The following is a 26,498-nucleotide window of genomic DNA, read 5'->3' on the forward strand; positions in this document are numbered from 1 at the left end:
CCTATCTCAATGGTTCCGGTTGGCGGGAATTAAAACCAAAAAGGTTTTTTTAACCAGCTCCTGTTACATTTGCCTATCAGAAGCTAGAAACATACACTACACTACAGTGGTTTTATTTTCACTGCTACTTAATTTACGTGGCTGCTCCAGAAGAAGGCGCTGGTCGCCGAACCGCGCGTAGAGAATCATTGTGCCACTTATTTTGCCATTTTTTACTTCATGTTTATGTAGAGTTTTGTAATGTATCTTTCATTGGTAATGTACTACATATGATTTTCATTTTGTCATTTCGTCGGTATTTTAATTTATGTGGATTGAAAATTGCAATATGTCATTGATTGTTCTATTTTTTAACCATTAATAAAAATATCCAGTTTTGTAGTAAGTTGTAGCCAATTGTTCCTTTATATTGTGTTCTGTTTAAATTATTGGTTGCCTAGGTTGTTTTTTGTCGATTGTTAATGGGAGGGTATCTGGCACTTTTACCCTTGGACGAGGCACTCGGCAGGGCTGCCCGTTGTCTCCCTTGCTTTTTGCCCTTGCGCTCGAACCACTGGCCGCATGGCTCCGTTGGGAGCCCTCGATAAAGGGCATTAGGTGGACTCCTGACTTCGAGGATCGTATTTCGCTTTATGCGGATGATATCCTTTTGTACCTCACATCCCCCCCAGAAATCCCTGAATGTGATTTTTGACGTTTTAACTTCATTTGGGAAGAACTCAGGTCTTGTTATTAATTGGACAAAATCCTGTGTCTATGTGTTAGCAGGAGGGCTTCCCACGCTGCCTCGCAGATTCCCGATCCAAGTCACCGAGTCAGGGTTCAAGTATTTGGGGATTTATATCTCTCTGGATCCTGCGGTTCGCTACGAGCGCAACCTACTTCCCCCGCTCCAGCGACTGAAACTCGATGGCTGGCGCCGGTTACCGCTGTCGCTGCTCGGGCGTGCTGCTCTTTTTAAGATGATGTCGCTACCGAGATTTCTGTACGCACTCCAAAACTCCTTTGATCCTATTCCCTCCGGGTTTTTTCGTGAGGTGGAGAGCCTACAGCGTTGTTTGTTTTGGGACGGACGCGCGCGCATTGCTCTCCCCAAACCTACGCTCCCTTGGTACGATGCTTTCCCAGACATCAAGCGTTACTATTGGGCCTCTCAATTGAGTGCGATTAACCATGCAACCTACGCACCGGGTCCTTCACCGGCTTTCGAGATGGATAAATACCTTTTACCGGGCGGGAATTATGGTAGGGCGCCTTATTCCTAAGGGATTTGCAGGACGTTAACTGGGCCCACTAAGATTGCTGTGCGAGTTTGGCGAGATGCGAATGCGGCCTTGGGATGGGGTGATAGATTGACTCTTGCGGCTCCGTTGTATGCCTCTGAAAGATTGGGTTGCTTATGGAGAACGAAAGGTTTTGCTAAATGGGACATGATTGGTATCAGTAGAGGGGGTGACCTCTGGACTAAGGGTAATATTAAAACCTTTGAGGCGGTGAGGATGGAATATGAGCTCGGAGAAAAGGAGTTTTTCAGATACGTGCAGGTGCGCCATGCCTTGCTGTCGGTTTTCGCTGCAGGCACTGACGTCCCAGAGTCCTCTTCTCTCGAGGACCGTATATTGGACGGTTATGTCCCTGACAGCATGATTTCATTGATTTATAAAAAATTGATCAATAATCGGACTGATCTATTTGTGCGTCTCAGAGCGGTATGGACTGAGGATGGGTTGGAATTAGATGACGAAGACTGGCAATCCGCGTTGTCTTCGCCCAAGGAGGTTGCCATTCCTGCCCGTCTTCGCTTTGTCCAACTTAAGATCCTTCACCGTATATATGTTACTGGTCCGAATCTGGTGCGAATGGGCTATTCTCTGGATGGGTTGTGTAAACGTGGTTGCGGCATGCCTGGAACCTTTCTTCACATTCTGTGGGAGTGTTCGGCGGTGGCGGGGTTTTGGGCACGAGTGCATGCGGTGATGGGAAGAGTTACCGGAGTGTCGTTGTTGCCCGAAGCTAGGCGCTGTCTATTGAACGTGTGGGAGCCAAATGATTACACTGCTGCTCAGATCCGTTGGGCGACCCTTGGTAACATGATAGCTAAGAGAGACATCGCACAGTTGTGGGGTTCCCAGAGGTCGCCCACGGTCTTGGTGTGGAAGGAGGGCATGGATTGGTGCATGTTTAGGGAGAAAACGGTGTATCTGGCTAGGGGTAGGCCTAGGACATGGAACAGAGTCTGGTCTCAGTGGAATGCCTATCGTGGGAATATCTGTACTCCCCCGCAAGACTTATTACCTGATGTTCCCTTATCCCCCTAAATGACGTTCCATGTGCTGTTTAATACTATGAGTGCTGCACTGTTTCCCCACTGCCCCCCCCTCTCGACGGATTATAAGTGTATGATTTTTCCTGAATATCTGGAGTAACACTCTATGTGGATACATGATCGCCTGTACTGTATCTAATGCCTTGATTGTTGTTGTCATATTAATTTTCGATAAAAGTTTTTTTTTTTTAAATCTATTTTGTCTGCACTCCTTTCTGGAGTGGCCGAGCCAGATTCTGCTCCTGTCGGGAATTCGCATGTCAAATTTTTATTAAAAGTTAACTCTGTTGGATTTACACTCGTATTCTGCCTTATTTCAGACAAATCAGGATAAGTACTTTCTCTTGCTCTCTGTAGGCTTTGTTGTAACGGAATGTTTAATCTCGGCTCTTTTATTTTCTGATCATCAAATACTGGTATCACAGGTCCTATCGTTACTGGTACAGTTACAGCTTCCATATTTTTAGTAAGGTTTTGAATCAATTCATGTGCAGAACGCTCATAATCGGACATATTTGGCTGTTCATTACTCCGTCTTTCTGCACTTAACACAATTCTGTGTGAATCATTACTTTGTACAGGGGTACCTGTAATTCTAGCTTCTCCTATTGGTGTACTCGGGATATATCTTGTTTCTACTCTCTCAGGGAAATCTCTGAGGTTTGATGGTTGTCTTGGCATTTTATTAACTCTTTCTTCTGTCAGTGGGGCATTTGGGGGTGGTCCATAAAGAACTTGGCTGATATGGGGGTGGTCTCCTATTTAATATTTCTTCTAAGACAGCATCCTCTGATTCACTTTCACCATAGCTTTGATTTCCTAATTCAGTATTCTTTTTCTTTTCTGTACTTTTTCGTCCCTCATATTCTTCTGCCAATCTAACTGGATACATACCATCGCACATACTTCCATCCCTCCATCTTCGCATTCTAGTTTCATGTGTTTCTCTCCACAAATCTCTACCTCTACCTCTCGTTCTAAGATGCCTACTTAACCTCTCACTCTCCATCTCATGCATCTCATCTTCCCACTCAACCAATGCTTCAAATTGGGTTGGTCTCGGTCTCGGTTCAAGTTTCATCATTTTGTCTCTCAAATTCCTCAAAATAGCCAAATCAAATGATCCTCCTTCTGGAAAAGCTAACACACCATCATCCTTAGTGTAGTGTACCCAATTTTCCAACCAAACACACGTATGATAACCATATTTCGTCAACATATAGGAAGCAGGTGTTTCCGGTGAAGGAAGTATTTTTCCCTCTCTCGTAACTACCTCTTTGTCTTTTACGAACAGGTTTTTCAGCTTTTTAAACCATGAAGATTTCTTCTTGTCATCATCATAATAGTAGTATGACATTTTCGGTAACTTTTCCCTGCTTTCAAAAGATCGCGTACTACTCCGTTGCTGATTCCGTAACACCAACCTATCACAGCGCGGTTCGCACTAATGCACCAGTTAGAACATGATACGTCACTATAGTGCTTAACCAATAGCTTTTGCTGCTTTCTGTGATGAACCAATCATCTCCTACTCTGTCTCGGTCACGTGGACCAATCCCAGCGCGACACTTTTGACGTCACCAGCGCTCCGGCTTCTGAAGCGCCGACTGACCCCTCCTTTACAGGTTTTTTTTCAAGAAGCCGTATTTACGAGATATTTCACAAAATAAGTTAGTAATTACACAAAACAATTCCACTAATTTGTTTCGCTAATTAAGTGATAGAATTTTCAATCGCACAAGTATTCTGTAACCGGAGTAGACTACGCTTATCTCCTCAGATTTTTTTGATTCGTTGATAAAGCAACACTACTGGCCTTACCCTTCTATCAGGCAATAACGAACTTGTTTCTCTAGGAAAGCACATACAGAGATCTTTTTCACCTCCTTAGAGACTATCCCAGAGTTTCACTTGAACGCATGTTGCAATATCATTTACACACGTTCATACAGAAAACCCTATTCATATACACATTAACTCTGTTTTACCAGTAGGCAGCGCATCCACTTAACCCACCACAGAATTCCTCTATCGTTAGTAAAGTAGACGCCGCTCCTTTACCCTTCAATCAAGCTCGGGTTAAGACCTATTACTTTCCCAGCAGTAAGTTTTAATCGGGATGCACAGAATGATCCCTATACTTGAAGGCTGATAGTCCTCACTATACACTTATCCTTTCACACCTAAAGTCCCTAAACAGTGATATACGACGATACCACCGCAGTATTTGGCGAACCTCCTTTTTTGAAACAGACTATTTCACTGTGCGACTTTACCTTGCCACACTTCCTCCACCTGCAGACAGAGGCACTGGCTTCACCCAACACTTGGAAGCCTTTTCAAAACTACATATAACGTAATACAAACTCAACAGATGTTAGTCATAATTCTCTACATCAAATTGTGTATATAGTACTTTATAGATAACCCTAGCTAATTTCCTTAGCAACCACTACTCTGCTACCAAGATATAACTGCTACAGCGCGGCTCCAAAAATCATTTCTAATCAATACTCACCAATTCCCGGAAACCTTAAAAACACACAAATCATGCATCAGTGGGGCCCATAGCACTGCGCATTTACTCTGTTCACTCACACTTGGCTTCAAGGCTTTTGGTGAATCGCAACAGAGAAATGCTGTAACATTTGGTGGAGCGTCTAAACCTATTTAGCTATTTATTTTTTACACCTACAAATTATTACATTTTACCATGGTTCTATTTAAACATTTAATTATTCAGACACACCACCATAGTGGCAATGGATCTGCTAGAAAGAAAATTAGGCGTAGGAAAATCACAAGACCAGTTTTTAAAATTCCATTTTCCCAATTTTATTAACAGCAAAACTTTATTATGTCTGACATTTATGCATTAGTCAATTCTTTATTCAGTAAAATCTTAAACTTTATTTCAAAATAATCATTTTATTTAGAGCTCAGAAAAGAATCGCTTTATTTTAGAAACAGTTAAAGTTTAGCAAAGAACAGATAGTTCCAAATTCATTCTCTCCTATCATCCCTAACTAACACCCTCATCTTATCCTTCAATCGTGCAAAGCAAACAAGAAAAAGATCATTAAAGTCTTACGTCCAGGAATCAGTCAGCAATCTGGCAGCATCTCCAGTAGAAATCAGGAAAGCGACCCCTTCTAGTCAAATCCGGGGGTTTTTATACCCTTTTTCTCTAACTTAATCTATCTAAAAAGTAACTGAGATTTCTTATTCAAAATTTCATTGGACAATTTCGGGGTGGGTGAGCATCATCTCACCATTACAACATCATTTTCCCGATGGTTCAGCAGAAAAATAAAGGGTCATTGTTTTAAGACCGTCCACAGCGTTACTATTTCTTCTAGTAGATACATCGACACCCTTTCCCATGATCACAGCGTCCAAGTGTCCATGTTTGGCTCTCATCCTAGGTTCCGGGCTAAGGCAGCCTTGAACCTCCTCGAGCACAGGCAGTTCACTCTGACTTGCAGGTTTTGGCGCGCCTGCGCTGTCCAGCTCTTGCTCACTGTTTACCCGTGCGTCCACTTTTTATCTAGGCCTCAGATGCCACTTTTGGAACTATCACAGAAACAAACACAAATTCATGTTAATTATTGAATTAAAACCCATTCTGTTTACCTCCCACCATTCTAATATTTCCCATCAGTTGTTACCTAGCAGAATAAGCTACATAAATGCGTTTTATACTTACATTTTCGACCACTTCACAGCACAAACATATACAATACAATAAGCACATTTAAATTGCGTTTTGTTTATAACTAAGCTGCACATTAATTCACAACACAGTAACAATACATATTAGCTAGTTTGTATTGCAACATGCAACCAAAGTTAGTATTCCCGTGTATAATAACAAAAATAATGTGTGCATCTTACCCTATGGTTGGTTAATTTCATAAAACATACAATTAGTAAATATTAACGTTATGGGACATTAATTTCGAGAGGGGTACACAAAATGTTGTGTTTGCCACCTCGCTCCATCACATGCACCCTGGAACTGTTCACTCCTGCCAAGCAGTTCCCACATCAGTTTAGGAAATTCAGAGGCCACTCCAGGGGACCGGTATACAAACATTGTTATTTGCTCTAACCATTGAAGCAGTTGCCTCAGTCCTTTCGAGGCCGGGGTGGGGGGGGTCTCAACGATCGGAGTAACACAGCAGTCAGCTTAGACGCCGATGCTGACTGCTGTGTTACTCTGATCGTTGAGACGGATTTTCACAAATTACAAGTTCCAAAAAGTGCATGACGACTACTTTCTAACCGCGTATTGCGTGACGAATTCGACAAACGTACGCATACAGATAGAAAGTATGCTGATTTTAATGGAGGACTAATTTACGCAGCCCAACCTGCTCTTTCAAGCAAGACTTTCACTATTAGGGTCACAACTGCTGATCTACTGTTCTGTCCTGAAGAAGGTCTCATTGATTTATTCTACTGGAGACCGAAACGTCGACTATTGAGTCCCATTCCTGTGATTGTGATCAAAACATAAAGATGATGTATTTATGATATTGTGATAATACTCATCCCCCCTCATATTTGAATGGACTGGACTCTTTTCATGAATGAAATATAGGCCGATTTTTCAATTCTTTATTTCATTTGTGTTGAACTGTGTCAATGACCTGTAATTGTTGATCTGTACCCTGTTTTTTTAATTTAGAAAGGAATATATAAATCGACCATTTTTATCAAAAAAGTTCTATTTCTCCGTGTCTCTTTCAACCCTTATGACTAATTGGTCTAAGATAGTTGATTAAATCTGACTACTTTTTTGATATTGATTCATTATTGCAGTTTCTGATCAGTCAGCCAGGATCATTGGAAATTGTTTTTTTCTTATCCTGAACTGTAAAGCAATCATTAAAAATAAATCCCTTGCTGGCACTACTTGATTTTGCCATTTTTCATGTGTATGCTATTCAACCCGACGCACAGCTACTTGTTGCATCTTCAGACTTTAAAGACTGTCTTCCTCATTGCAATCACCTCAGCTGCTTCCGTGAATGGACTTCAGGTACTGTCAGTGTAACCTCCCTACATCACTTTTTTTTCCAGACAGACTTATACAGAGGACTCTGGTGGCCATCTTCCCTAAAGTTAGGGCTGTCTTCCACATTGCAAAATGGATCACCCTGCCGATGTTCTTTGCCACTCCTCACCCTTCGGAAAAGTAGAGGCTTCATCGGTCAGACTCCAGAAGGCCTTTAAGCTTTTACCCTGATTGTACCAATAAAAAAACAGTTCGGCGATTCGCTTTTTGTGGGTTTCTCTGGTGCAAAGAAAGGGACGTTGGTGTTGTATAATTTGTCTTTTGAATTGTATTGTCCTCTCCATTAGGATCTGCTATGCACTGGCCAGGAAGCGGCCTCCAGGTCCCATTCCACCAGGTCTAAGGATTCTAGCATTGCTTTGGCACACAGAGTGTTGTCATTGATATCTGCCAGACAGCAATGTCGGTGTTGGTGTGCATGTTCACAAATCACTTCTGCCTTGACAACCAGGCCTTCTGAGAATGGCTTTTTGCCCTTTTGGTCCTGCAGGACACTTTAGTCATGAGTCCACTCCACACACCCTTTACCTTTGGCAGGTGCTGCTTTTTTATCTTTTCTAAAGTGAGGAGTTTGCAGTTAAAAGTATCCATAAGAACAAAAAGTTACTTACCTTCAATAACACTCTTTTGGGTGGATACTCTAACCGCAGATTCCTTACCGCCCTCCCTCCTCTCCATTTTGTGTAGTGGCCTCTTTTTAACATCTGACAAGGTCCCAAGTTAGGAATTAGCACATGTGCCAACAATTGTTTCATGCTCTGTGTCTGAAGGTGCAGAAAGAGTCAAGCAAGAAACTGACATCCATGTGTGGGGTGGTGCTTATGCGCTGCTCCACTCCGTGCCTATTGGTCCTGTAGATGCCCAGCGCAAAGCCACATAGTGCTCCTGGAGGCATGCAAGTGCATTGCTTAGAAATAATACTCCCCAGGCACCTGACTGGATTCTGAAACTAAGGTGAGAAATCCTTGGTTATAAAGAGTATCCACCACAAATAGTGTTACCGAGGGTAAGTAGCTTGTTCTTTTCTACCTCACATACAAACCATTTGAAACTATTTTGATTTGCCCATAGATGTGGCCTTCCATCTTTAATTTGGGCACGGTGGAGGAAGGAACTGTTCCCTGTGGACACTGATCCTTCCATTGCACAGAAAAATATATGTGAATGGACTCATAAGAAATTCAAACTCACTGGTCTGCATGTTTGCCTGCTGCGGCAGCACACCATCACTGCCTTGCCATGGTCAAGTTCTTCTTGCCGAGTCTCCACATTAGGGCATCTGTAAGTTTGGTTGCCATATAGCCTAGCTCTGAGAGGCCTTTTTTGTTGTGACCAAAAACAAGCACCAAGGTAGAGTGGGGTACATTTAGTACAGAGGGAGTTGAAATCAGAAGTGAAGTGAAATCTTTGTGAATCAGCAGATAGAGTGCAGCCGCTTAATATGTTATTTTGCAGACCATGACTTTAGATGCTCCAGCTGAACTGCAACCTCCTGACTGCATTAATCAGGGCTTAAAGGATGAGCTTGTGCTGTATTGGACTGGTTGTTTTTCCTCCATCTCTAATTCCAGAACAAGGAAGATATCCCTGGTTAAGTCGTATTATACCCTTTAGAATGGTGTGATGCCCTTATGTACAATGTTTATTGATAGTCTAATGCACCCATCTCTCCCCCCAGGAATCACACATGAGGAGATCCTGCAGGAGTCCAGAGCAAGCAAAGCTCCCCACAATCCGGTGAGTTGCTGTGAGAGTGATGTGTGGTCGGCGAGACAGCTGCTAGAACGGATGGCACAGGGGTTCCTCTGGCCTCACTCGGCTGAGAGGTGCAGGCTTGGTCAAGCAACCGCACAAATTATTTTTCAGTTCCTCAATCTGAGATCATTGAATACTTTTTGTGTTCAGTTTCTTATTTAGTTAAATATACTTTTTGCCTTTCCTTCACATGATTTATGTTAAAGTTTTGCTGTAACACATTAAGTTCTGACTTTAAAGCCCTTTAATAGAGAAAGCCATTGTTAATCCATTAAAGTGCATTTAGTTTGCTTGATGACAGTGGTTCGCCCTTGCAATTCACAGGGTGACATTAAGGCCCTACACACCGTTGGGGGTAGGAATCTTCCATAACTAGCCAGAGCAAAGCAATGTCACTTTTAGACTTTCCTGCTACCTGTGGACAGAGGCTGATCTCTACTGACCGACCACTGAGCCTGTGAGTTCTGTATAATCCACCTGCTAATTCTGTTGTCTGAGGCCTGTCCAGTGAGATGTGTGTAACATGAGAGATAGCTCTGTGTTCTGAGCCTGTAAGATCTGTATGACCTGAAAGATCGAATGTGTGTAACCAAAGGGATAGTTATGTCTGTGTAGCCCTGATGGACAGCTCTGCTTTGTGAGACCTGAGTGAGTGAGATATTTGTAATGCAATGACTGCTCTGCTGTCCGAGCCGCTGAGGTCTATTTAACCAAAAGGTGGTTCTGCTCTCTCAGCCTGTGACACGTGTAATCTGAGGCATAGCTCTGCTTTCTGAAGCGTGAGACTGTAAGATCTGTATAACCTGAAGGACAGGTCTGCTTCCTGATCCAATGTAGAGAACATGAGTCAGGAGAACAGTGATTCTGTGCTTGTACACTTTGAGGCATTTTTCTCTGACAGCTGGTTTCCTTGCGTCGCCTGCTCCAAAATTAAATCCACAAAGCAAGGTTGGTAGAGTATGTCTTGACAGTGTGTCATCTTTCTTGCCCATGTACATGCCGGGTCTGACCTATGTACCATCCTTGTGTTCTTTTGTGAATCTGTGCTCATACTTTGGTTTTTGGGACTCTTCTAGTTCCCATCCAGGACGGCGGGCTGTGGAACCCCTGACCTTAAGATGAAGTTTGTGTGCAGCCAATGCTGGCAGCACGGCAACGTTACTGAGCCAGACAAGGACATGAAATACTGCAGCGCCAAGGCACGCCACAAGTGAGTTCACGTCAAGTAGTGTGTTCAGGGTTGTGGGTCTTGAGTACTGAGTGCCGGTGAAAGTTTTTGCACTATGTGGTGGGGCAGCTTCTCCATTGGTGAAAACTGATTGCATTGGGAGAGTGAGTAAAGAGACATTGAACGGTTTGCAGCAAAGAATGCTATGATGCAAGGATCTGAGAAGTAGAATTCTTTTATGAGAAAATCTTGCAAGTCTGTAATCAATCTGTCTACCAAATGCCTTAGCCCTCATTCGCATTGGGGGTGCCTCTCTTAGTCAAGTGACCCCCACTCTCAGTATGGACTGCCTGTTTCAGTTCTGTTGGTAATACTGGAGCCTGTGACTTTATATTTTGTTGTGCCACAACTTTATCTTTCTGTATATTTCTGCCTCTGCAGTTACACCAAGGACCGGCGCATCCTGCTCGTCATGTCAAAGGCCAAGAAGAAATGGATTTCGGTCAGACCGCTGCCTTCTGTCCGAAGCTTCCCACAGCAGTACGATGTGAGCCTCGCAAGCAGAGGGAGAGAGGGAGGGATGGACAAGGAACAAGTGTTGCTGAACTTGATTATAAACAGAGAAAACCTTGCAGTGTTTGTAAACTGTTATGTCCTGATTTCCTGACAAGCATATGTATTCGCAGGATAGACTGTGTGCCTTGGTGTCCAGTTATGAGCATGAAATGTGGCTGAGCCGGTCCTCTTTTTTACGCAGAGGCACCTGGTTGTCAAGAAATCCCCTAGTTACTTTTTAGATCAATCTGGCTCTGATGTGGGAACTGGGAAAGGAGTAGGAGCACTTTAAAGTGTAGGCCTTGAGTATATTTTGCGTTTGACTAAATGGAGCGTTGTTTAATTCTTTGTGCACATGAAAGGGTTACTATTTGTGCGTATTGTTCGTTGCAATTTTTCATGGTGATGGATTTTTCACATTGTGAGGGATGTTTGGAAAGGATGATTGACAGCTAGTTAATTCAGTTGTCAGCCTTGTCTCATATTTTCTCTGGCGCTTTCCTCTGGTGATTTGTCTTCTCTTTGCCTGCAGTTGTGCATTCATATTCAGAAGGGCCGCAAATGCCAGTATGTGGGCAACTGCACTTTTGCACACAGCCCTGAGGAGAAGGAGCTGTGGACTTTCATGAAGGAGAAGAAAGGTGAGTGCATAGATTCTGCAGCAGATGTACCCGCTCACACAACAGGTAGACGTATGTTCTTGTACCGGCAGGCTACCATGCTCAAGTAAGTGCCCTGAGCCACAACATCACTCACAGGATCATGCAGTTGGTAGTTTATGCAGCTCTAAATATAAATTGTGTGATATCCTTTCTTTTTGTCTACAGCTCCCTGACTAATCAACTTTGTGTCTCTTGCAATCTGTTATGAATTATGTCTTATGTTTTTTTCCATTTCATTGTGCAATCCTTGTGTACATTGTGCATCGAGTAGATGCAATGTTCTAGGTATTCTGCGCCTTGTACATCATATTAAAAATATTAATCCCACCTTCTCCTTAGTCTTTGACCTCCAGGTGCTTTACGACATGTCTTTGAAGAAAAACAACCCAGGGAAGTCTGGTGACGGGAACTCGCTGATTTCACGGGAAACTGACAAGCAAATCCATATGCCCACAGACTATGCAGATATCATGGTAAGTGCAAGCAGCCCCTTGAGCAGCCTCTGTCTAACCCATGACACAAAGCCTTTGGTCACCCTTTCTCCATCTTGCTCCATTTGCTTCTCCGAATCTATGTGCCGGTCTTTTTATCTGTTGGTCTATCTGGCAGTCTACCTCTCTTCACAATCTTTCCTTCCTCTTTCTTTCATTTCCTCCACCCTATCATCAGACCTTTCTAGAATCCTCCATCCCTGTTTTCTTCCTTCTATTCTTTGTACCTTTTTCCTCTTCATCTCTATCCTCCCCATGTCTGTCTTATTGGTCTTTCTACTCTTTTAGCTTTCTTCTATTTTCACATTACCTCGCCCTGTTTCTGAGGGCCTATTCTCCCCTTCACCTTCTAGTTTTTCCCTCTGCTCTCTGACTTTCTTCAACTTGTTCTCGCTGCAATTTCACTCATCTCTCCCTTTCATCCTTAGATGTACCCTTTCCTTACCCTCAGTTCCCTTCTTCTCCTAGGCCTCCTTCTCAGTCCCATTTCCTTTTCCCTCCTTCAATTTGCTACTTTAACTGCCTTTCTCACAGTATTTTTAGGTCTTGCCTAGCATTGCAGCGCGCATGCGCCGCTCGCTCTTCGAGGCATATTGTAGCTTCACAGACGCCATGTACATAACTTAAGTAAGCACGGGCGCCGCGTTCATTCTGCTTTCGTAAGGGCGCTCGCTCTTCACGGGCGCCTTGTACATAACTTAAGTAAGCACCGCGTTATAGCACAGCGCTTGCTTTTTTTATTGTCTACTACTTTTTAAATTTATTTATTCACTTTTTTTTCACTTTGTACGGCACACGCGCTTTACCTTTAGCCATGTTAAGCTAAATTGTTGAAAAAGTAAAGAAATTGATTTTTTTTCAGTTTTTTTACTTTTGCTACAATCGCGGCACCCGCGCTTTACTGTAACATGGTTAAAGGTAAAGCGCGGGTGCCGCGATTGTTGAAAAAGTAAAGAAATTGATTTTATTTTCCTATTTCTTTACTTTTGCAGCAATCGCGGCACCCGCGCTGTACCATGTTAAAGGTAAAGCGCAGGTGCCGCAATTGTAGCAAAAGTAAACAAATAGGGGGAAAAAAAGTGGCCCACCATTTTTTTCCTATTTGTTTACTCTTGTTTACCTGCAGAGTGTAGCCGCTGGCTCTGCAAAGGGTACAGGAGTGGCACTGCGGCACCGAGGCTTCTGTCACGCCTCAGTCGCCCCAGCGGGCGGCTCACCTGCATGCTTTCATTTATGTTTGCCTCAGCAGACTGGGATGTGCTTGTTAATTTTTCTCTTCGTTTAACCGCAAGGTGTGACATTGCCATGCAGTGCTTGTCACTGCTGCTTAGCATGCATTATCTTCACGATCTTAATAGAGCGCCAGCTGTCTGTTGTCTTGAAACGGTCTCTGCTGGCTCTCACTGTTGTGTTGTGGGTCGAGTGGACTTGCCTACTAAGTTTAGGGGGAGTGAGCACATGGGTAACATGAATGTCTACCCCGTGGGTGTCCAGGGATTAGATCAGTCTGGCGTCCAAAGTAAGGGGTTGAATAGAAGCAGAGATTGCTCTGTGCCAGGCGTGGTCTTTAGTATTTGATCATTATACTGTGTCCGTGTTATTTAGTTAACACTGCGCACTTTGGAGGCACAATTCTACACTCACTGTGGCACTAGCACTTGCTAGCTCGGCTGATCCTTGGTTGTTTGAGTGTAAGCCTAAACATTCAGTATGATCCCATCTGAAGTCTTATTCCACTGTGCAGAGAACCCTGCTAACAAGCATTTAATTTAGGGGGGTCTCAGTCCAGCAGGCGCACTCACCGGACCACACGCCAGCACGCAGCTCCTGCCCCTGGGTTGGCAACGCTGTTGGTCTCGCCGCGAACGTCCATCCTGGAGCGGCTGAGACTACAGCTCCCAGCGGGCTTTGCGGCAACTTCCTGTGTCCCGCTGTTTTCGCGCCCGGAGGCGCTACAAAGCACAGTCCACCCCTCGGTGGAGCGGGGGTCTCAGTCCAGCAGGCGCACTCACCGGACCACACGCCAGCACGCAGCTCCTGCCCCTGGGTTGGCAACGCTGTTGGTCTCGCCGCGAACGTCCATCCAGGAGCGGCTGAGACTACAGCTCCCAGCGGGCTTTGCGGCAACTTCCTGTGTCCCGCTGTCTTCGCGCCCGGAGGCGCTACAAAGCACAGTCCACCCCTCCGCGTCGCGGGACGCGCGCGGGCGACGCCGGGCGGAGCCCGGGCAGAGGGCGGGCCGTCTAAGGCCGTCCAAGGACGATCAGGGACGGGACGGGCCACGTCCTTAACATCTTCTACAATGGGTAAGCGAAAATTGCCAACACCATCGGCGGATGAAGCTAAGGCGAAGGTACCTAAGTATACTACAAGTATACTTACATATTTAACTACCAAGGTGGGGGAACTATCATCTAAAATTGCTGAGTCTGAGCGTGAACTGGGCATTGCCTCTAGTCCCGGTACCGCTGATACTTCATATGCCTCATCTTTAAATTGTATACCTTTGGAGCCTCGGGTTATAATTGAGGCTTGTAGACCCTCCCTGTCACTTCCTGCTACAGTTCTTCCATGCCCGGCCATATCTGAAACGGTGATACCTAACGCCCCATTGAGCCCTGGGGTTGCTGGAAGGTCGGATTCAATTACGGCTGGCTGTTCTCAGCCAGCCCTACTGACAGAGGAGGTCATTATGGCCTTATTGGAAAAACTGTTTACAGACAGACTTGAGACTGCTTTAATCCAGATTGCTTCGGATATCAATGAAACATTGAAGGACTGTGTTAAGAACCTTATATCAAAATGTGATCGTATAAACGATGTTCTTAACGCTCGGACCCCTGCATTTTCTATGCCCTTGGCGCCATGTCCTCCAGTTGTAAAGGTCACTATCCCTAAAGCTGGTGACCCACCTGTAACTAGACCAACTAATATCCCTCTTTTACCTATGCCACCAAAAGGGAAAGTAGACAATGGAATATACATCCCCTCGACAGAGGTTGCCCCTGGTCCAAATTGTTTCACAAGGCCTAGAGGCCAGCGGGGGGCTCCGGAAAAAAGTATACCACCTATAAATTTACCACCGGATTCAACACCCTTTGTCGCAATATTGGTTAACGTGCCTAAACTCGAAAACGGAGCGATAGAACAACATGAGTCTCTTCTTAGTCACGTTAAAAAATGGTGTAATGCCAACTGCACGGGTGAAAGTAACATCGCGGATAATATTGTAACAAGTAGACGGGTAAACTGGGTGGGCAAAAGCAAGAAAGAAGTTGCAGGAGACTGCGTCATTGTAAATTTTAAAACTAGGAATGTCGCGAGTCGACTTTTCTGGGATGACTCCCCTTTGGATCCCGTGAGCAAAGGGGTGCGGGCGATGCCTCTGGGTTTCTTTTACCCCCGTACACAGAGGTTAGTTGTAAATGAGAATATTAAGTTACAATCTATTGATAACACTTGGGCAGAGGATAATCTTATTTCACCTATGCCTTTTAATGTCTGGATGACTAAGCCAACTAAAGCTAATGGTGCAGTAAATGTTACAAGGAATACACCCTCTAATAATCTACCATTGTCAAATATGTTTTCAGCATTAGCTGATAGAGTAGACATTGAATGACTAGTACCCGTACCTGACCAGGATAACTTGATTTGCTCAGTCAATACTGATGTGGCCCTACCTGTTGTTAGTGTCGAATCTGTTATAAATGACCCACCACAGTTAGGGGGTGTAGTGGTCTAGTTCTTGCTGCTCAGCCATTAGTAGTATGAATGTTAGTGGAATGTTGGTGCGCGCATGAGTGGAGTGTTGGAATGCTTGTGTGTGAGCGTGAGGATTCAGTTAGAGGCGACGATCCAGAAGAACCCTCCTGTGCTGCCTTAAAGAAACTGAAATCTAAGATGGACTAAGGTAAAGCACCTGCTTTGAAACAGTATTTACGTATTTGAGAGTCTGACACCTGGGACCCCACCAGTGACCTCCATCTGTCGCCCGCTGAAGTGTGTCAGGACTCAAAGTTTTTATGCGAACTTGCCCTTTTACAGTTTGCCGATGGCTGCCTTCAGATCTATCAGAGCTATTTGAGGAGAAGAAGTGCTCAATGGTCATAGTGGCTGAAAACGATCTTCATGTTTGGACAGGTCAGTGAGCTGGGTGATTTACTCTGGAGTTAATGGTTGACAGCTACCTGCCTTTCATCGAGCATAGAATGAAATCGGTTAACAATGCGTAATCAGTGACCTCCTAGTAGCATGAGGATCAAACGTCAATCTGCTCACAATTAAACTTTCAGCCTTCAGACAAACATATGAAGAGATCGTTTATTCATATTTAAACATTGAATTTCTGGGGCTGACAGTGTGAGGATCAAGCGCCATCTAGTGAATTTTTCTGAGTACTTCGCCCTGCTTAATATAGAGGTTTATTCGTCACTTTTATCTGTTCAGTGACAACAAGATCGGTGTTCGGAAGTCATTGCCGTCTAATACAGGTCAGACTGTGTTTTAATTCATACTTAGATGGTTTTAATATTATTGATGGGCTCATCCTCAGCGTCGTGGGAATTTGGCAGTTGCAGGCATGTATCATGCGTCATTCGAATTAACCACGAGACTCATTCTTACCTCGAGCCTCCGTCTCATGAGCTGGCGTCGTCACAAGAGTCTCTACTCTCTACACAGTCCATATCGACGTGGTTGGAGTCCGTAAGAGCACGCACCTGCCGTGAGCCACACGGTCTAAGCGTCACAAGGCGTGATGCCTGCTTCAGTGTCTTTCCATTTCCACGGGTTTGCTTACCACTTATTTTGGTGTTTACATGACGCTCTGCCCATTTTGGAAATATCGAGTGTCTCCTCATTACATTGTGAAAGGAAACCCTTATCGTGGAGTCCACTTTATTGGTGAGAATTGATCGGGGTTTAGAAGGAACTCACATCTTATTTAAAATTTATTTCCTCATTGACACAATGGACCATTCTCAACTATCTACACATCGCATGACCTACTAGAAATGCCAAGGTAGAAGATTTGTTCACAGAACTTTCTTCTTTGACAAAGTTCTCGGGTGAGAGGGTTCGCTCACCGGGGGCTATCCTATTTGCTTTACTGTGTTTTTAGTTTAAAATTATTAGAGAGTTGGTAGTAATTTTCGTTTAAAAAAAAAAAAATCGAAAAGTTGAATTTACCTGTGTTGCATCTTCAGCAACACCATGCTTTTGGCTTATTTATGTAAAGAAAAGTGTAATGAATTTGCCTGTGTTGCGCAGTTTTGCTTTCAGCAACACCAAGCCTTTAGCTACTTTATTTACAAAAATGTAATGAATTTGCCTGTGTTGCACAGTTACGCTTTCAGCAGCACCATGCTTTTGGTTTATTTATTTAAAAAATGAAATGTGAATTTGCCTGTGTTGTGCAGTTTTGCTTGCAACAACACCAAGCCTTTAGCTACTTTATTTACAAAAATGTAATGAATTTGCCTGTGTTGCACAGTTACGCTTTCAGCAGCACCATGCTTTTGGTTTATTTATTTAAAAAATGAAATGTTGTGAATTTGCCTGTGTTGCGCAGTTTCGCTTTCAGCAACACCAAGCTTATAGCTTACTTGTTTAAAAAAAATGTAATGAATTTGCCTGTGTTGCGCAGTTTCGCTTTCAGCAACACCAAGCTTGGTAGCTTATTTAGTAAAAAAGAAAATGGTTTGGCCTGTGTCGCACTTACAGCAACACCGAGCTTTTTAAGCTTTATCTGCCACTGTTTATATTAACCATTTAATTTGCTTGTGATAATTTATGCATATATTTACATAGGTGCTACAGTTTTATTTATAGGCTGTAGGCTATACTATTCATAACTCATACATTAATCGAGTGTTTTGATTCCAGGGAATGCATTTATATGTTATGGATTTGGCCAATCTATTTATTATCAATGCACTAAGCTTTGACTGTTTTTAGGGTAGTTACGTATGGGAGCTGGTCTCCATACACTTGTTTTTTATGCTTCAGTGTGGGTGATGCGCACACCTTTTTACACTGACTTCTCCCTGTTCAGTTTTGTGCTTAATGTTAGTATAGATTGTTGCCTACAGCTTCTTAATTCAGCCAGTAACAGAATTTTCATAATACGCATTCATTGCCCGTGTCATTTTAGTCATACTGGAAATGCCTCATAACTTATTAATGTAAGTTAATTAATTTAACTATATGATTATAGTTTGTTTTATCAAGGTTCACATTGTCGTAGCCTTCGGCTACGTGGTCTTCCCGGCTTCATTTAGTTAAGGGGTTGCCACTTTTTCCTGTGTACGGGGATTTCCACTTTATGTGGATAGGTCACTTTGTGATATTCACTCTTTCGTGCATATATCACCTGCTGTGTCTCTACTTATTTTGTTTTAATTTATTGGGTTTAATTATCCACTGTGTGTAGATTCTACGACTTCTGTAATTTTGTGACTGTATGTGTTTTATTCTTTTGGTTGTGGTTCATTATTCCACACCTTACCTTGTCTTCTTAATTAATGCAATGTATTTTCTTTTACGATTTATTGCATATTTCTTTTCCTTCACAGCCTGTGTTAGCAATTTTACACCAATGTTAATTCATGTTGTGAATGTACTTACAGAATTTTTGTTTCTGTTCAAAAGGGGGAAGGTGATGTAGTGGTCTAGTTCTTGCTGCTCAGCCATTAGTAGTATGAATGTTAGTGGAATGTTGGTGCGCGCATGAGTGGAGTGTTGGAATGCTTGTGTGTGAGCGTGAGGATTCAGTTAGAGTCGGGCTGAGCAGCAAGTGAGCTGCTCCTGGTGGGGTCCCCCCATGATACTTACCATCAGATGAATAAAACATCCTATTAATGCTACACCTCGTCCATTCATCATTTATTCATCTATATTACAGGGGGAGAGCACATACGGTTATTATCATGGAACATCGCAGGCCTACGGGCAAAACAAAATGACTGTATTTGGTTACAATTAGTGAAGAACCATGATATTGTCGCATTACAAGAAACTTGGTCGAAAGATAAAGGGTTTTGGGTAGAAGGTTTTATTTCTTTCTTTGTTGATGCTCTGAGTTCTACATCGGGTAGGGACAGAGGGGGTTTGCTATTCCTTATTTCGGTTAAAATTGCTGGTAATGTTAGAGAAATCCCTAGTTTTTCTCACTACTTCCAAATGGTGGAAATTAGTTTGGCTGATAAGAATAAGATTGTACTAATAAACTGTTATAACTCCATGCAGGGGGGACCCCCAAATTTTGTTTTAGACGGTCTATCAGACTTCTTAACCAAGTATTTGTCCAAACAAACCACTTTTGTTCAGTGTATAATGATGGGTGATTTTAATGTTCATTTGTGTGAGTCTCATTGCCAGATTATTGATGAAAATGGTCCTGATCATACTTTATCGCCACACTTTGAACATAGTCCAAAGGGTGTGGCAATGGAAAACATGCTCTCATCAAATGATCTATATGAACCAGGGATTGCAGATATATCAAACCGTGTGGTCACATATAACGCTAGGGGCAGTGAATCAATTATAGACTATTTTTTTATGTCTTCAGGGCTCCTTCGTTATGTTCTATTTTATAATGCGTTTGTTAGTGGATTTAGTGACCACAATCCTGTGTTATTGGTTTTAGATACTCTCTCTGGTTTGCATAAAGGAGTAGCTAGGCCTACTTCTATAAGGGATGTGAAGAGCAAAGATCAAGGCAGACGCCTTAAATGGTGCAAAGTCTGCCCAGAGAATTTTCATGATCGTATTGTGCAGGACATGGGAGCTGAATTTGGGATATGTTTGAATAAAGAGATGAGGGGAGGGGAAGTTGTGAGTGCCTTTGAAGATATTTGTGCCAGAGTGGATAAAGATCTCAGAGTCAAACCAGGGAAAGGCTTGGTCCCAGTGTGTAGATGGTTTGACCATTCCTGCTCACAGGCACACGCAGCTCTGTGGAAAAGCCTTAAACAATCACCCAGAGATAGAATTTTGGTGGCAGATCTAAGAAGACAATACGCTTTGGCAGTCAAACTTCGAAAAAAAGCCATCAAAGATGAAGCCTGGGACTCTTTGATGGACCCCACTACCCTTAAACATAGCTCCAAATTTTGGGCTATAATCAATAATCCCTTGTTTTCCCATACATCAAATCAGGACCTTGAAATTAATATATCTGAAGCCGATTGGATTAATCATTTTTCCAACATATATGGTTCAAACGAGATTGCTGAGGTGTTTAAAATACCTTATTCCTCGGCTTCTCATATTAAGTTAGATTTCACCAAATCTGAAGTAGAATTGGCAATTTTAGGCTCAGCTGCAAATAAAGCCCCTGGTCCGGATGGGGTTCCCCCGGACTTATACAAACTTAATTCAGAGTTGTGGGCTGAGGTTTTAGCCAATGTTTTTAATTGTGTGTATGAGGGGGGGTTGCCAAAATCATGGTCATGTGCCATTATAGTCCCTATTTTTAAAAAGGGCCTAAGAAGCGACCCAAAGTGTTTTCGGCCAATTTCACTACTGGATTCCTCAATGAAGATTTTGGGCAAAGTCCTGCTTGCTAGAATTAACACCTGGTCTACAGTTAATAATATTCTAGTTGATGCCCAATATGGGTTTCGTGCTGGGAGGGGGACTGAGGACCAATGCCTAAATCTTCATTTATTAATCTCGAAATACACAACTGTTAAAAAAGGGTCAATTTATGTCGCATTCATGGACCTATCTACAGCTTTCGATTTGGTGAATAGAGCTCGATTATGGACCATGTTGCTAAAGCTGGGTTTGGACCCCCCCCTTGTATATTTTCTGGCAGAATTACATAAAGATCTGAAAGCCTCAATCAGAATGGACCAGGAAGGTAATCGTACCGCCTGGTTCAAATCAAGCAGGGGAGTGCGGCAGGGCTGCATTCTTGCGCCCATGCTATTCACCTTGTATATAAATTCACTTGAGGAAACTCTTTTATCAGTGACCTTGGATACTCCGCGTGCAGGGGAAACTCGTATTCCGGTTCTCCTGTACGCGGATGATGCCGCTTTAATAGCTCGGACTCCTATAGGTCTACAAAAACTTTTAAATGCTTTTAATGATTTTATGTTATCATTAGACCTAGTAATAAACAACTCCAAATCACACGTCATGGCTTTTGGGGCTGGTAAAAACAACTCCAGGCAGTTTTATTGTAATGGCGATATGATCACCAATGTTAAAGTTTTTACATACTTGGGTGTAATTTTTGATAATAAGGGAAGTTGGGCTCCGCAAATTGTAGCTAAAACTAAGGCGGTTAGAAGCTCAGCTACTGCTATTTTAAGTTTTGCTAGGAGACTGGGCGGGAAGCCAACAGGTGCTTTACTTAACTTGTACAGGGCAAAATCAGTGGCAATAGCCAGGTATGGCTCTGGTCTGTGGGGCTATGTAAATAGTGAATCAATACAAAGGGAAGAAAATAGATTCCTGCGTTCTACCTTAGGGCTCCCCCAATCTACAGCCACGTTTTCAGTCCACCAGGAAGTTGGGTTGGGCTATATATCGGACACCCTTTCTATGGCCCCTATCCTGTTATGGATAAGGCTTTGGACAAATAAAAACTTGGGCCTTAATCATAAAATATTGGCGGACTGTTTAAAACTGGATAATTACAAAAGTATAGATTGGCTTTCACATATAAAGAAGTGCTCCTTGGATCTGGGACGCCCTGATATTTTTCTGATTCCCCAGGATCTTAAGAAATTAGATTTAGCCTGGGTGAAGGCCAACTTTATGACTAGGAAAAACGTGGAGAGGGAAGAATGCCAACTACTCAAGCCCACGGTCAGAGCCCACTATCTGACTATCACGCGGCTTACCATCCAACCGTACCTTACTATTGTCACTATCCCCTTTCATAGGTGGCTTCTGGTTAAACTTAGGTTTAACCAGATTTATACGGTTTTGTGTGACAGTCCCGGTTGGTTTAAGGAGGAAGATGCCCCTGTCTGTAACTGTGATAGTTTTTCTCTTCAAAATAATATGCACTTTATGCTATTTTGTAATTTTTTTATTGAGCCCAGACAGAAATACCTTGTACCAGTATTGAAGGAAAAAGCTTTTCTTCAGGCAAAACCTGCTCTCCTGTACCTCCAATTAATGGATTCTACGTTGGCCATGTTTAGCGTGGCCAACTATCTTGTTGCTGCGGTTAGGATCAGGAGGAAAAGACTTAAAGATGTAAATATTGGTGTTTTGTGAACATAAATGAAATGGAAGTGGTCTTTTTTTTAAAATGTATATTTATTGAGTATTTTCTCTTTTATGATGTATTTTTATAACGTGTATTAATTTGCTATTATTGTTGTTTCCTCATATCATGTGTTTTTTATGAAATTGTTACTGATTGCTGCTTCTGTATGTGATTATGAATCTGTCTGCCTTTGTGATGAAATTGTAGAATGCTTTTATGATTTTTAATTTAAATCGAATAAAGTGGTTTTGACTTGACTTGACTACCCCGTGGGTGTCCAGGGATTAGATCAGTCTGGCGTCCAAAGTAAGGGGTTGAATAGAAGCAGAGATTGCTCTGTGCCAGGCGTGGTCTTTAGTATTTGATCATTATACTGTGTCCGTGTTATTTAGTTAACACTGCGCACTTTGGAGGCACAATTCTACACTCACTGTGGCACTAGCACTTGCTAGCTCGGCTGATCCTTGGTTGTTTGAGTGTAAGCCTAAACATTCAGTATGATCCCATCTGAAGTCTTATTCCACTGTGCAGAGAACCCTGCTAACAAGCATTTAATTTAGCAAAGTAAATGAGTACTAGGGCTGGCTGGAGTGACCTTCTAATAACAAGCTTTTACAATGCAATAGGTCTCACATTTATGCGAGTTTAAGCTATTGGTATTGTAAATGACAATGCCTCTTATTTTATTTTTTTAAACGACAACCAAAAAAAAAGGCATTGTTATTTGCAATGTCAATAGGTCAAACTTGTGTAAATGCGAGACCTGTTGCATTGCAAATGCTTGTTTTTTTGTGTTTTTTTTAATAATTCTTTTTATTGCAGTTTGAACAAACAAAACATACAGTGGTCACGTAAGCAAGCTACAAAGGCGCACAGTGGGACTATCAGGTACATTTATGTGCTAGCGACAGGCATTGACAGCGTTTGACAGTTAAAGATCGACCTCGAGCACCGATCGGTTATGCTGGGGGGGATCGCATATGACACCTCTGTACTCATTCCATTTGCTCCACACCTCCCCCCATTTTTGGGGGCATCCCCGAGATAGGTAAACAGTTCTTTCTTGTAACATGCACCAGTCCATGTCACGCTTCCATTCCGCTAGGTGCGGAGCCATATTTGCCCCCCAGAGTCTTGCAATATTCCGTTTTGCCACCATCTGGCCGAGTGTGACCCACAGTTTGCCTCTAGATGATAGGTCCGTTGGTTCCCAGATGTTCAGAATGCACCGCTTCACCGCTGGGCGCAATGCAGCCCATCATACATCCCGTATACATCGCACCACCTTCCCCCAATAGGCCTGCAGCACCGGGCATTCCCATATCATGTGGAACAAGCATTTGCAATGCAATAGGTCTCGCATTAGGAAAGTTTGAGCTATTGGTATTGTAAATGACAAATATTTTATGTATGTGTTGGTTTTGAAAATTGTGAAATTAATAGCTATGTCATTTACAATGCCAATAGTTTTAACTTTCGCAAATGTGACACCGATAGCATTTGTAATTTAATATGTGTTGAACTGACCCTAGGCAGCGGCCATGGCGTAGATTGACTGCTAATAATACCACAGCTGGAAACTGACACCTAGGCAAGAGGCAGAGGCCACGGCACGGATTATTAACACAACCATCGAGGTAGACAGAAAAACACCTAAAAAGTGATATGCTCCGTGAAACATGTAAAAGCTGCACTGCCATTTAGTATTATCTTTACTTAAGCCATTTGGGGGACTTTAACAACGTTTAAAGTGTAAGGAGTTGACTAGACCGGCAGTGATCAGACCCTTTGACCTTGCGGTGAGAGGTTTCTACAGTGCGTGCGTGAAGTTAACCTATTGAACCACCAAGCTAACATGAGTCTGTTGTGGTTTGCGGGCCTCATGAGATCTACTTTATGAGGCATTGTTAAGTACAGAGGGTGGTGAACAACACCGCCCGTGGCCTCGGTGCCGCAACAAAATGTGTAACTTGCTCCACAAAACTGCTTTCCTTTGTGTGGTGAATTTGAGCTCAGTGAAATAAAGCACCAATGACCACAGATTGAACGTGTAGGTGCTGTGCTGTGTCCCATACCTCGACAGTTTACGTCTAACCTAACAGCAAATCTTCGAACAATGGTTGTTTTCATGTATTCCTACAGCTCTGTATAACTTAAAGGTGCTGTTGCTCCTCTGTGAAATGGATCCAAAATAAAAGACCAGCCTGCTCCGCCTTGCTTCACTGCCAGCTCCCCTCTCTCCCCCGCAGCACCGCCAGGCAGCCCTCGGTGTGAGCAACGGGGGGCCGCAGCCCAGACATGAATGAAAGCCAACACCTCTCCTCCAATGTGAGAGCAAGAGTGAGGGGAGGGGGTGAGGGAAATCGCACATACTCGTAAGAGAGGGCATTGAGGCGCTGGTCATCCGCGATGGGGGGGGAGGGGGAAGAGAGTCCACGCAGGAGGGCATGTATGGAACCCTTTAAAAACAAGCAAAATAAATATATGTAATAAATACACGTGCACAGAACGCACTGAGGCTGTCTCATTAACCTGCAGAGCATAGGTTAAATCCACGGTAAACCGCACCATCTGGACCACCAGAGATTCTTAAATCCCGCTCGTTCTGCCTTCAGTCGGTGACGCATCAGCGTGATTGACACCTCTTCGCGCCAATCCCTATTTAGCATTGCGTTCTTCAATGCACTGCAAATTTTCCTGTCATTAATTTTAACAAAAAATGAAAACGTCCTTAAAATGTCGCCGTTCGGCCTAAAAAGGAAAAACACTACTAACCCGGACCAAGCAAAGTTCTGTACTTTGAGAAAAGCGGCACAGAAAACAGGTATAGACGCTGCTCCTGAGCTTTTAACTCACGCGCTCATGATGCACATGTCCTGGAAATAAAGGATCCCCCACATCCCAGAATTCCAAGCACAGCAGGTAGTTATACTGAAACCTGGTCGCACGAGCAAAGAGGAATGAATCTATGCTGAGTGATTAACTAGGTGCAATGCCCTTAAGGCTAAAAGGCCCGCTCCCCGTCATATGCCATAGCCCGGGCTCAGCTTGTGGGTGCTTGTCACTGGGAAAGCCAGGCAGCCGCAGGGCACTGCTCGAGAAATGGGTACCAGAGCAGAACATTTTCTTTTCTAAGATAGGCATATTCAGCTTCTCCTGCTCCAGGGAAGTGTCATCAAAGAAGAGGATGTAGTCCACTGGTAAGTCACAATACCCTAGGGCACAGACCCCATGGTGGGGACTCTCACTTCGCTGGGCAATGCCTTTTGAGCATTTCCCATTGTTCAAAGGAGAGACAATGTTTGCCCATTGGCACTAGGGAGTTAGCGCCTGTGCACTTGAAAGGCGAACTCCCCCCTCTCCTAACCTAAAGCATACCCTCATACTTTCCAACATTACACAGCTGAAAACTGGGACATTTCGAAAAAACAAATCGGGGAATGCATTTCCCCCAATTAGCAAACATTGAAACTGAGACAATTTTAGGTGGGAGAAAGGTAAAATAAAGAATTTTTGGGCTTTGCAAATCGAGTTTCCTGTCTGAATCAGGGCTGTTGTATGCATGAAACATGAGTGCTTCCAAGTAAAACAAGTCACGGCCTGGCGGCCGTGAAGTGTGAAGCAGTGGGCGGGGAATCTGATGCCTTTGAAGCTCTCGCTGCCTTTGATGATGGAATGCGAGTCACGGAAGGCAGGCGCTGGAGAGGGAGGGGGTGGGCTGCCTGCAACTCGAGCAACCATATGGAGAGGAAGGGGGTGGACGGCCTGCTGGGAGAAGCTTGTGTGAGAGAGACTGGGCTGCCTTTGATGATCGAATGCGAGCTCGTGCACGAGGAGCTTGTGGTCATGTGATTCACGTGAACTGTTGGAAATCCTCATCATAAAAAGACAGTTTTGAGGGTTGGTTGCAACAGGTCTCTCTGCGAGACCTAAAAAGGAGCCAATCATTCCGCATCCCCTCCTACATCTGTCATCCTCGCTCCGACCCATAGCCTTAAGTCTAGTGATGGAAATGTAGACTCTGTGGAGAATTTTTAGTTGAATGAGTCGAAGCCTGGATGAGATAGCGACCTCCCTAGGGGAGGCAAATGCTTGTTTTAACACTTCTATTGTTCCCACTTCCCACTTGTGTACATTGTCTTACTCATCGGGCATTCGTTCTACTCTCTTGCCCCTTCAGGTGCCACTATTTTTTCTTATCTATCTCTATCTGTCTCTCCACGTACA

The 26,498-nt window shown here is 43.4% G+C and overlaps 1 protein-coding gene across 3 annotated transcripts in view; it reads left to right on the forward strand.

Moving 5' to 3' along the window:
* Positions 1–26,498, forward strand: part of ZC3H7B (zinc finger CCCH-type containing 7B) — a 261,601-nt gene that overhangs the window by 224,642 nt on the left and 10,461 nt on the right. For all 3 annotated transcript variants that reach the window (XR_013608872.1, XM_078683046.1, XM_078683037.1), the window contains exons 17-21: positions 9,085–9,143; positions 10,238–10,371; positions 10,771–10,876; positions 11,417–11,525; positions 11,886–12,019. Coding sequence is in view for 2 of the 3 variants with exons in the window: in XM_078683046.1 (XP_078539172.1) it covers positions 9,085–9,143; positions 10,238–10,371; positions 10,771–10,876; positions 11,417–11,525; positions 11,886–12,019 (542 nt within the window). In the remaining variant the exon portion in view is untranslated. The remainder of the gene's footprint in view (positions 1–9,084; positions 9,144–10,237; positions 10,372–10,770; positions 10,877–11,416; positions 11,526–11,885; positions 12,020–26,498) is intronic.

The sequence above is a fragment of the Lissotriton helveticus genome, chromosome 1_1 (genome assembly GCF_964261635.1).
Source record: "Lissotriton helveticus chromosome 1_1, aLisHel1.1, whole genome shotgun sequence".
NCBI lineage: Eukaryota > Metazoa > Chordata > Amphibia > Caudata > Salamandridae > Lissotriton > Lissotriton helveticus.